The sequence below is a fragment of the Pimephales promelas genome, chromosome 6 (assembly GCF_988280905.1).
Source record: "Pimephales promelas chromosome 6, fPimPro1.hap1.1, whole genome shotgun sequence".
NCBI classification, from domain to species: domain Eukaryota; kingdom Metazoa; phylum Chordata; class Actinopteri; order Cypriniformes; family Leuciscidae; genus Pimephales; species Pimephales promelas.
Window position 1 is genome coordinate 40,495,440 of NC_142774.1, and position 11,902 is coordinate 40,507,341.

Below are 11,902 nucleotides of genomic sequence, written 5' to 3' on the forward strand. Positions count from 1 at the left end.
AAATAAAAATGCAACAAGGTAAATATCAGTCAGTGCAGTAAAATAAAATAAAGTGCAATGCAATAAAATAAAATGCAAAGTAAAAACAAAGCAAAAAGAAAATGCTTTAAATGTAAAACATATAAGTGCAATAAAACGCAATGCAATAACATGAAACAAAATGCAATGCAATACAACAGAACGAAGCAAAATGCAATAAAGTAGAAAGCATACAGTGGCTTACCGAGACCTCAAAGACTTCCTGAGTGTCGTCCAGCATCTGGACCCGGATGGAGACCTGTCTGCCCGGAGGCATGGTGGGGGGGCGCTGGCCCGGCTCCAGTGTGCTGATGCCCAGGCTCTCAGGGGCCCCGAGCCTCTGCCCCGCCCCCGAGGGCCGCTCCTCTGGCTCCACCATCCTGCTGCAAACCCACCTGACAACAGAGAACATCTCAGCACTTAAATCAGGGCCAAAACACAGACTCACACATAGCTTTCCTTTTTTATAGCTGGAATTCAACCACTGGAAAATACCAAGGATGATTTATGATTGCTGAAATGTATATTTCTGCTGTAAACTACTTGTCCTGCTATGGCAATGTCTTGATGTTAACTCTCGTTCTGTTTGGCTGCTAGTTATCATAAACACAGCTGTTAGTTAGTGAACACGCTCAAACACCACTGGTAAAGAACTGAAGCATACATATGAACCTGGAGGAAACAGGTCAGGCATATTTGCAAAAGTAAATGCAATGCAATAAAAAATGCATTTAAATAAAAAAAAACATTTTGTTTCACAGACCTACTTTTGTGGTTATGATCCCTGAATCTTGTTCAACTTTTGCAAAAATAAATAAATCAAACAGAGCACATTAAAGTTTTTCAGCATATTCCGTCCGGATATAAATGTTTGTGATTGCACAATATTACACCTGCACGCACATTTTTTTTTATTGCATTGCATTGTTGCATTGCATTGTTGCATTACCTTTGCAAATATGCCTGACCTGTTACCTCCAGGTTCATATGAAGAGTTCAGATGCAAAAGCCTCTAAGTGCCATTTGAAATTTTCTTCTAGAATGATCATTTTTATCAAGCGTGTATATTTAAGTTCAGTAATTTCACTTAAATGGCAATGAAGATTACCTATAAATTGTCATTTAAGTGAAATCACTGAACTTAAATATACAAGCTTGATAAAAATGATCATTCTAGAAGAAAATTTCAAATGGCATTTAGAGGCTTTTGCATCTGAACTCTTCATATATATATAATTGCACAATATTATATTTGCACGCAATAACCCCATAACTGCAAATGAAATATATTACATTATGGACATATAAATACAATGAAAAGGACACCGATTCCAGTGGGAACATCCCATAGCAAACATGTGGATTGAATTTCAAACCAGACAAATCCTTATTACTGTTGTGACGGCTTAAATCAAACAATAGGCCCACCGTCTCTCACCGTTGAAAAACACTGAGTTTATGGGTTTAGGAAATCATTAGGAAGGGTTTAGAGGCATTAAATCCAGGGATTTCTAACCCTAAACAACCAGATCACGCACTGAGACTCTAACATGATGGATTATAAGCTTGTGCGCTTCAACAGAACACCAATTTAACCAACGAAATGAACCCCTTATGAAGCTGGAATTTTCATTAAAGATGCTAAATTCTTTCTGCTAAGGTACTAAAAACACTTTTTACAAGTTCTGTCCTCATGCTAACCCAGCTTTGTAAGGAACTGAGAACTTCATGAAATGCAAATTTGTCCACTTACATTCTAAACCCTCTTATGGATATCCTCTGAAATATTCAAAGCCTTTTAGAGGGATTCGGAGAAGGAGAAATGCATAATGGCTGTAAATGAGTACATTTGAAGGGTCTGAATTATACAGAACGCAGCAGAATTAAAGTAAACGCCACAAAACAAATCCCACTCTATGTCCAGTAATCAGAGCGCTGCCTCCTCGATCCAGAGCTTCATTAAAACGCCTATTCGAAACATTTTTATTTTTCAACAGTGCATTTCTGTGGTCAGTCCTCATAAACTGAAGACTTATAGTCTCTCCATCTCGGCAATTTGGCAAATGTTCTGACACTGATGTTGTGGAGTTGATCCTGAATACAAAAATGACTATAAACTATGATAATAAATGAGAAGATAACATTGCGATGAGTGTATGACATATACGCATGGCACACACACAGACACATATGAATACACGCATAGACACATCCATACACACATGCATGCATGCATACACTCATGCATTACACGCATAGACAAATAGACACATACACTCATGCATACACGCATAGACACATGCATACACACATGCACATGCATACACGCATACACACATGGATACATGCATGTACACATACACACATGCATACATGCCACATACACACATGCATACACACATGCACACGCATACACGCACACACACACCTACACAGTCTGTGTTCACTCCATTTAGCTTCCATTGTCACTGGCACAGCATGCAAAGAAAGAAAACAGCTGGCCATATTGTGACAAAAATAAGATTAACATCTTGTTTATTGACCTGTTGTATAAAGCAATATCACTGTGTATTCAGTGCAACAACCCTCTAGCTTGTGATAACTAACAGTCAACTCAGCTCTCAGACGTCCACCGATGGAAAACACAGATCGCTCAAACACAAGAGAAAAGAAGAAGTTTCTCCAATAATCAAAGATGGAAAATGGGTCAAACTGCAGCATTGAGGCTGATGACAGATGTGTGTGTGTGTCAGAGATGATCCGAGTGCGGCACTAAACACTTTCAATGTGACACGACACTTTCAATTATTCTACACAGACGTCAGAAGTACGGCACAAACGAACACGTACAGTAGCGTATTCCTGTGTTCACTCGACACAGGGGATTTACACACGGAAACAAACATGACAAGTGAAGAACACACACACACCATCTCATTCCTAAATGACAACCGTTCGTTTATGTCTGTTAAACCTTTGACAAATATGATCACAGCGAACATTAAATATATAAAAGTCTTTTAAATCGCCATTTAAAAGTAACTTGACGCTTCAAATAAACATTGTATCAATTACATGATTACAACAGTAGGTGGAGACAAGTCAACGTTAAATATGTATTTGTCATTGAGTCATTCATTCAAAAGATTAGTTAAAAAAAACACTGATTCATCCAGTAATGAAACAAGTGAAGTCGGTATGAGTGAGTCATTGAATCAGTCAAGAGATTTGTGCAAAATACTGATTCATTCAACACTGAAACAAGTCTTCATAAATGAGTCATTGAATCATTCATTCAAGCGATTTGATCAAAAACACGGATTCATCCAAGATCCAATAATTAAACAAGTGAAGACTCTATGAGTGAGTCATTGAATCATTCAAGAGATTTGTGCAAAATACTGATTCATCCAGCACTGAAACAAGTCTTCATAAATGAGTCATTGAATCATTCATTCAAGCGATTTGATCAAAAACACGGATTCATCCAAGATCCAATAATTATACAAGTGAAGTCTCTATGAGTGAGTCATTGAATCATTCAAGAGATTTGTGCAAAATACTGATTCATCCAGCACTGAAACAATGAGTCATTGAATCATTCATTCAAGCGATTTGATCAAAAACACGGATTCATCCAATAATTACACAAATGAAGTCTCTATAAATGAGTCATTGAATCATTCAAGAGATTTGTGCAAAATACTAATTCATCCAGCAATTAAATAAGTGAAGTCTTTATGAGTGAGTCATTGAATCATTCAAGAGATTCGTTCAAAAACAGTGATTCATCTAGTAATGAAACAAGTCAATACATTTTAAAAAGAAAAAATGATCCAAAATATATTTTAAATAGACTGCAGCAATTAATATTTTGTCAGAACCTTATTTTGTCTATTCAGAATCGCTGGGAGAATCGAGACCTCTATTTTAAATCGCGATTCTCAGTTTATACAGAATATCGTGCAGCTGGAAAAATAGTGTAACGGTGGAAACAATTCTCACTCATAAATTATTATAAAGTAAATTTTTACAAATAAGAAACAGCAAGTAACAGATTGATTTTATATATATATATATATATATATATATATATATATATATATATATATATATATATATATATATATAAAACTGTGTAACTAGGATGACACTTGAACATTCAGTGGTTTGTTCACGAACACTAGCAGGAGCAGTAATGGACAAACACATTCCAGCACTGATTGAATCGCTGAACTCTGAAATCTGATTCTGCGGCCGCTCAGATGTGAGCTAGAGACGAGTCACGACAGGTTAACAAGCATCACACACACACACACACACACACAGTCAGAAACCCCCCGACAGCACTGGAAGCTCCTCAACACACACACACACATCTGAGTGTATCCTGCGCTATCATGACACTGACCACAAAACATCCAGTGGATGAGGAGAGAGGATCAATAGAGCTTATCAGACGTCCACAAGGCTTTATCAAGGGAACGAGGGAGTGTGAGATGATGTTCATGGTAACAAACACTTCCTGTGATGGAAATGCCATTTTAATATTGATTTCCATCTGCAGGGTGATATAGATGATGAAAGGAGATTATGCGTCTAATATTTTGAAATATTTTTTAGTGGTAATTTTATAACATTACATAACTAGCATAAGCTTGTATACACTGTAAAAAATATAGTGTTGGTTTAACTTAAAAAAAATAAGTTGATTGAAATGGAAAAATTGAGTTAATACAATAAAGTAGATTAATTTAATCATCAGAAACTCAAAATATTATGCTATCTGAACTACATAAATTATCTAAGTTGATTTTAGAAAAGATAAAATGATGTGATTGCAAATCATGAAAATATTTGTTACAGTGTATAAATAACTTTACACAATTTACCTAAAACAAATAAAAAATGGCTTTTACTCAATTTACTCTTAAGTAGTAAGAGTAAATACTTTTACTGTATAATAAGTAGATATTTATTTATCTAAATAAGTACATCATTAATTACAATAAATAAAAAGCATGTTTATTTATTTATTATTTAGATTAATACATCTAAATAAATAAAACATAAAATAACTTATTTAAAAAAATATCTTTAATAATTAAAAAAACTTAATAATAATAATAACAATTTTTTTATTTATTTTAATTTTAACAATTTATGCTAAAACAACAACTTTCTGAACACAGAGTTGGTTTAAAAAGAGTTAATTATCCACTGACAAGTTAATCAGTAGATTATTAAACTCACATATTGATAAGTTAGTTATACAAATACTGTAATTGGCCAAATATTGTCTGATTAATATCACTAACAACTTCTGTTACTCAACCAAACAGGGGTAGTTAGCAGTCAATAATCTCAAAAGTGCCTTATTTACTGTTTGTTTACCAGTAACACGACCACTTGGGCGCGGATATCAACCAACAATGGCTGACAAAAGCAAAAGAAAGGAAAGAAATGGAGCAAGAATAATAGACACTAAAGCATGGAGAAGAGGATGAACGGGATAGAGACCAACAGGGGCCGGCGTCCACAATCACAAACACTGCAATAAAGGGCCCATTCTTTCCCGTCCCGGGCCGAAGTTACTGGTTACACACATTTAAACTGAATGAGTAATTGAGAAGCGGCTCCTCTGGGGCCTTTAATGCCCCTCGGCTAGCAGTTTCATTACCCGCCCAAACCCTCATTTATGCCTTGACCACTGAACGTCTGCAGCTCTGTTAGCGTTAGCAAACCCTCACTAGAACAACGCAACCACAAACGGCATAAAGAACTGGATTTCCATTCCAACAAAAGCTATTAAAACCCACTTACAGAAACATGATGACAAATGCACGGCCATTATACAGTATTTAATCTTGTGCTATCTTTAGTTCGCCCATTTTTAACAGCTCATCTTGGAAATGTGCAGGACTTATAAAGGGGAGAAAGCACTAATCTGGGTTATGGTTTTGACATCAACTGCACTGTTACTGGTTCAACAGGTTGACCTTCTTTTGCAGGAAGAATCGACATGACTTTCTCACACTTTGTTTATGTTTTCTCGTGTCTCAGAAGAACACATAATCTTTCCCAAAGGAGATCGTACAAACATAAAGACGAGGGATCACGTTCCCATAACTGTGTTCAGGTCAGCGAAACGCAAGCTATTCGAGAGGATCAAGAAACAATACTACGTGTTTGCTAAAGGTTGCAAAAGCATCTGCGTTTTGCATTAAGGATTGTTGCTAGGCAGTTTGGTCGCCGGGGCGTTGCTATGCAGCTGTTATGGCGTTGTGGTTGCAAAGTGGTTGTGCCATTAAGCTTATTGCTATGTAGTTGCTAGAGTATTGTGAGATATTGATATGATGTTGCCAAGGCATTTAGAATGGTTAAAACACATTACTGAGTTGTTGCCAGGGTGTTCTGGGATGTTATGTGGTTGCTAAGACATTCTGAGTGGGTTAAGCATATTGCTCTGTAGTTGATATGTTATGGAATGTTGCCAGGGTGTTGCCAGGGTTTTATGGAATGTTATGTGGTTGCTAAGCCATTCTGAGTGGTTTAAGCTCATTGCTATGTAGTTGCTAGGGTGTTCTGTGATGTTGCTAGCATGTTGCTAGGGTGTTCTGGGATGTTATGTGGTTGCTAAGGCATTCTAAGTTGTTTAAGCTCATTGCTATGAAGTAGCTAGAGTGTTAACAGTGTTTTCTGGGATGTTATATGGGTTGCTAAGGCATTCTAAGAGGTTTAAGCTCATTGCTATGGGGTTGCTAGGGTGTTCTGGGATGTTTCTAGGGTGTTGCCAGAGTTTTCTTGGATGTTATGTGGTTGTTAAGACATTCTAAGTGGTTTAAGCCTATTGCTATGTAGCAGCTAGGGTGTTCTGTGATGTTGCTAGCGTGTTGCTAGGGTGTTCTGGGATGTTATGTGGTTGCTAAGGCATTCTAAATTGTTTAAGCTCATTGCTATGTAGTTGCTAGGGTGTTCTGTGATGTTGCTAACGTGTTGCTTGCTAGGGTGTTCTGGGATGTTATGTGGTTGCTAAGGCATCCAAAGTTGTTTAAGCTCATTGCTGTGTAGTTGCTAGGGTGTTCTGTGATGTTGGTAGGGTGTTGTCAGGGTTTTCTGGGATGTTATTATGTGGTTGCTAAGGCATTCTAAGTGGTTTAAGCTCATTACTATGTAGTTGCTAGGGTGTTCTGGGATGTTGCTAGGGTGTTGCCAGTGTGTTTTGAAATGTTATAAGGTATTCTGAGTGGTTTTAGCCCATTGCTATGTAGTTGCTAGTGATGTTGGTAGAATGTTGTCCGGATTTTCTGGGATGTTATTAAGTGGTTGCTAAGGCATTCTAAGTGGTTTAAGCTCATTGCTGTGTAGTTGCTAGGGTGTTCTGTGATGTTGGTAGGGTGTTGTCAGGGTTTTCTGGGATGTTATTATGTGGTTGCTAAGGCATTCTAAGTGGTTTAAGCTCATTACTATGTAGTTGCTAGGGTGTTCTGGGATGTTGCTAGGGTGTTGCCAGTGTGTTTTGCAATGTTATAAGGCATTCTGAGTGGTTTTAACCAATTGCTATGTAGTTGCTAGGGTGTTCTGGGATGTTATTAAGTGGTTGCTAAGGCATTCTAAGTGGTTTAAGCTCATTGCTGTGTAGTTGCTAGGGTGTTCTGTGATGTTGGTAGGGTGTTGTCAGGGTTTTCTGGGATGTTATTATGTGGTTGCTAAGGCATTCTAAGTGGTTTAAGCTCATTACTATGTAGTTGCTAGGGTGTTCTGGGATGTTGCTAGGGTGTTGCCAGTGTGTTTTGCAATGTTATAAGGCATTCTGAGTGGTTTTAACCCATTGCTATGTAGTTGCTAGGGTGTTCTGTGATGTTGGTAGAATGTTGTCCGGATTTTCTGGGATGTTTTTAAGTGGTTGCTAAGGCATTCTAAGTGGTTTAAGCTCATTGCTATGTAGTTGCTAGGGGGTTCTGGGATGTAGCTAGGGCTTTCTGGAATGTTATGAGGCATTCTGAGTGGTTCAAGCCCATTGCTATGTAGTTGCTAGGGTGTTGCTATGGCATTCTGAGTGCATTTTAAACATGTTTTAAACCTTGTCCTGATGCAGTGCTGTGATTTGTGTCAGTGACACAACGAGTGAAAGGGAAAGCTCTGCAAAAAGGCCACAGACTGGAAACTTGTACTCTAAAGGAAGCACAAAATAGGAAGCAAGCAAAGCACAGAAGGACCGTCACACATGCAGAGATAAACACCAGGAAACAGGAAGTACTTCTGTATCTGGAGCAAATTAGGTCTCATTAAAACCAAAGTGCAAACCAACACATTTCATTGCATGACTGCAAACTCGAGCTGACAGAGACTGAATGATTAAGGAGAGGCCCACTTCAAAGAAAAAAAACAGTTACTTTATTTAAACACGCTCATACAAAAATCTTTCTTTTTATATCCCATACAAACACACACACACCCTTCATAGAGAACAGAGACAGAAAAGTGAACGAGGAACAAGGGTTCGTTCCCAGACTCACGCTCGCTGAACTAGTTAACCTGCCTTTCAACTTGTTTGCCTGAAAGTTCCCAGAGATGTGTTCAGCGAGGCGGACACGTGAAACAGAGGGTTCAACACACACACACACACACATCTGAAGGCACGGATCCACACCGCTGGCCCAGACTCTACAAAACACATTTTGAGGACACTCCTTCACTAAACAACAAGTATGGCACTCATCATATTAGCCAAGTACAAACACAAAACTAAGTACAAATGCTCAAACTTCGTCTCAATCAGCTCGCTAGTTCAGTAGTCAGGACACTGATCTAATTCGATTCAGATTCTGCTTATTTCTGATTCTCATCGATTCCCAGTTTCGATTCTAATATGGTTTTAAAAAAAAAAAGTCAACCATTTAGATCAACAACTAAGTAGAGCCCGACCGATAAAGGATTTTAACGGCCGATACCGATACAAATATTTTTGGGTTTTAAAATCCGATATTCCGATATATCGGCCGATATTTTATTTATTTATTTATTTAAACTGGACATGATGGTCAAAATTTTGTCCTGCTTACTTGCGTTTAGAGAACTGATGGGGATGATCTTTTAATTGTTATTCAAGCAATGTATGTATCGTGACCAACTCAACGAGTGTTGCCAACAGGAACGGTGTAGAGTGCCCTCTGGTGGACAAACTATACAACTCCAACACTCATGACATGGTTCAAGCGTGTTTCGTCCGTTTTTATTTTATTTTTGAAATATTCATTTATCGGCTATTATAACTGCCGATACCGATAGTTTGGAAAATGCCTAATATTGGCCGATAATATCGGTCTGCCGATATATCGGTCTGGCAACTAAGCAACAAACTAGACTAACTAATATGCATTTAAAGACAAGTATATACAGTCAGTAATACAATAAGAGCAAATTAGCAATAGCACAAATAAATAGAACTAAACAAAATTCAGAAATTGAAATAATACTGCATAGTTCTTTTTTTAACAAATAATTTTGACACAGCCAGCAGGAATATTAGGCTGCTGTCACTTTAAAAGCAAATGCACTGATCCAATATACTGTTACACACGAGTTCTCTTTCTAAACTGTTTTTACGTTCACTTTAGACATAAGCCACTCTGTTTACAAGGATATATTTTGAGTGTATTTGTCCGTTCAAGCCCAAAACGACGTGAAAGAGAACTCAATTCAGTATTCGAGCACTAAATGAGAGGCGCTCTGGATGTTCCCAGCACAGAAAACAGCGCACAAATGACATATTGAGTTCTCGTTGTACAATGAAGGTGTTGTCATCATGTCACCATCAGTGTCATGTGTAGTGAGCGAGGGTCCTTAACAGTGACCACGACAAACTGACTCAGTGAGCTGATTGAGACACACCCTAGTATTATGTAATGCACGCTACATTGTGTGTGTGTTGTTGTTGTTGAATGATTCCTCAAATGAGAAGAGGTGTGTTATTACTCTACTAAGTGTTGGTAAAAACCACTTAAACATTTATGTGCTAGTCAATGTGTTCACTTATCAAGATAACTAGTTTCCGCCAACATATCTACCACCATATTTACATTTATTGTTACTATTTGGTACAAGTCACCACTCAAACATTAAATATATATTCATATAATAAATAATAATTAACATGGTCAATTTGGTAAACGGATTTCAAAATCTGTGCTGAGTTGTGTACTTGCCTTCGGGCCGATGTAGGTTAGTCGAGTAATCCTTGAGGTTCAGATGTTAGTAGGTTAAGCTGCATTGACTGTGTGTGTGTGTGTGTGTGTGTGTGTGTGTGTGCCACATCAAGAATTTATGTGACAGGGAAATCCCATTATGTCCAACTGACTACCTGCACACCCACTTAAAACACATCACTGAAGCTCTAATGAATATATAGTGAAAAAAATTAAGCAAATAAGAAAAAGAAAACTGTTATACTGATGTTTCACCTGGTTCTGGGATATTTATGATCATTCCACACATTAATAGCCCAATGCTGTGTTGCGTTAGTTTTAAAAATACAGGCTGAGGGGAAATATGCAAACTTACAAAACTGTATTGTGGTACTACACTAGTGATGCTACCAAGGTATTTGAGATAATACAAGTCCAAAAACCACGCCACAATTACAAAAGGGTACTACTGTGGTTTAGACATGGACCAATGCATTCTTGTAAGTGCTTTGAAATGCCATTTAAATAATCTAGAGTGGTGATAAATCACTATACCATGGTCCCGCAAAGCTCCAACAAAACATGGTATATTACCATAGTATTTTTACTAAACGTAAAAGTACACTAGAGCACTACAGTAAATCTTTGATGTGGAAACGTAACGATTTGACGCGTGGCAGCAGCGAACGCTCGTGAGATTTAATCGTGTAACCATGGAAACCGCTACAATATATCAGCGTGTCCGGCGATCGTAAGATTAATAGCAACTCATATTCGCTCGCTGCCGGTTTATAGCGAGCCATTAAAATTTCACTGAATCTTACCTTTACTGCTGAATTAATACTCCTCGTTCCTGGATATATGCGAAACTACGTTGTTAAACGATGTTCCGTTGAAATAACACGCAGAGCAGCGGCCGGAGTCGCGAAGAATCGGTGTATCGGCGGTTATTCGCGGGAAGCGCTGAAATCCACCGTCTTCCCGGACGCCATGACTGAACGACGACTGATCCCGAACTGAACTGATACAATAAAACACCGCCTCCAGCCTCCAACACCCGCACTACAGCGCTGAGGGGAACAGCGACACCTGGCGGACGACTTAAACTGGTTACAGTGTTGCTGTTGCCAAGTCCGCGGATTTCCCGCGAAATTGGGCTCCTTTTTCACTGTTGTCGCGTGTTTTATTTAATAGTCAATATTTGAAGTGGATCAAAACCGTTCATAAAAGTTATATGAATTTTGAACAATACCCGTTTTTGTCTTAAAGGACAACTTTAACTTCTTTGTATCCACTTCCAATGTTGACCACTGTAGTCTTATCATCATCTGAGACCATCACAATTGAACTGCCATAGGCCTAGTATTTTTTTGGGGATGGTTAATGGCTACGCAAGCAAAATGGTACCAAACGGGGAATATTCTCAGAACGTTCTGGTAACGTTCTTCCCGAATGTTCAAAGTCAACACCGGTCTTTAGTGCTCTTCTCAAAACTTTAGAATTTATTTGAACGTGCGTCAGACATAAAAAAAAAGTTACTCGTTTCGAAACGTTCAGAAGTGACGTAACACGTTTTTAGAACTTTTAGGACATCAAAAAGAACTCAAATTGTTCAGGAACATATACAAATCATAAAATCCTATTTATACAGCTTTATAAAGTACTGTGATGATGAACAGCGCCACCAATCTGTGGAA

General features: G+C 38.0%; 1 protein-coding gene across 5 annotated transcripts in view; it reads right to left on the bottom strand.

Annotated features, from left to right (window-relative positions):
• farp1 (FERM, ARH/RhoGEF and pleckstrin domain protein 1) overlaps nucleotides 1–11,235 on the bottom strand; it is an 80,598-nt gene extending 69,363 nt beyond the window's left edge. For 2 of the 5 annotated variants that reach the window (XM_039648331.2, XM_089132558.1), the window contains exons 1-2: nucleotides 11,030–11,235; nucleotides 224–413 (exon numbers count right to left, since the gene is read on the bottom strand). In XM_039648331.2, the coding sequence (XP_039504265.2) occupies nucleotides 224–397 (174 nt within the window). In that variant the 5' untranslated portion in view covers nucleotides 398–413; nucleotides 11,030–11,235. Of the gene's footprint in view, nucleotides 1–223; nucleotides 414–10,226; nucleotides 10,295–11,029 lie in introns of those variants that run through there. The other 3 variants (XM_039648332.2, XM_039648330.2, XM_089132556.1) reach the window with 2 other exon arrangements.
• Nucleotides 11,236–11,902: the final 667 nt, after the last annotated feature.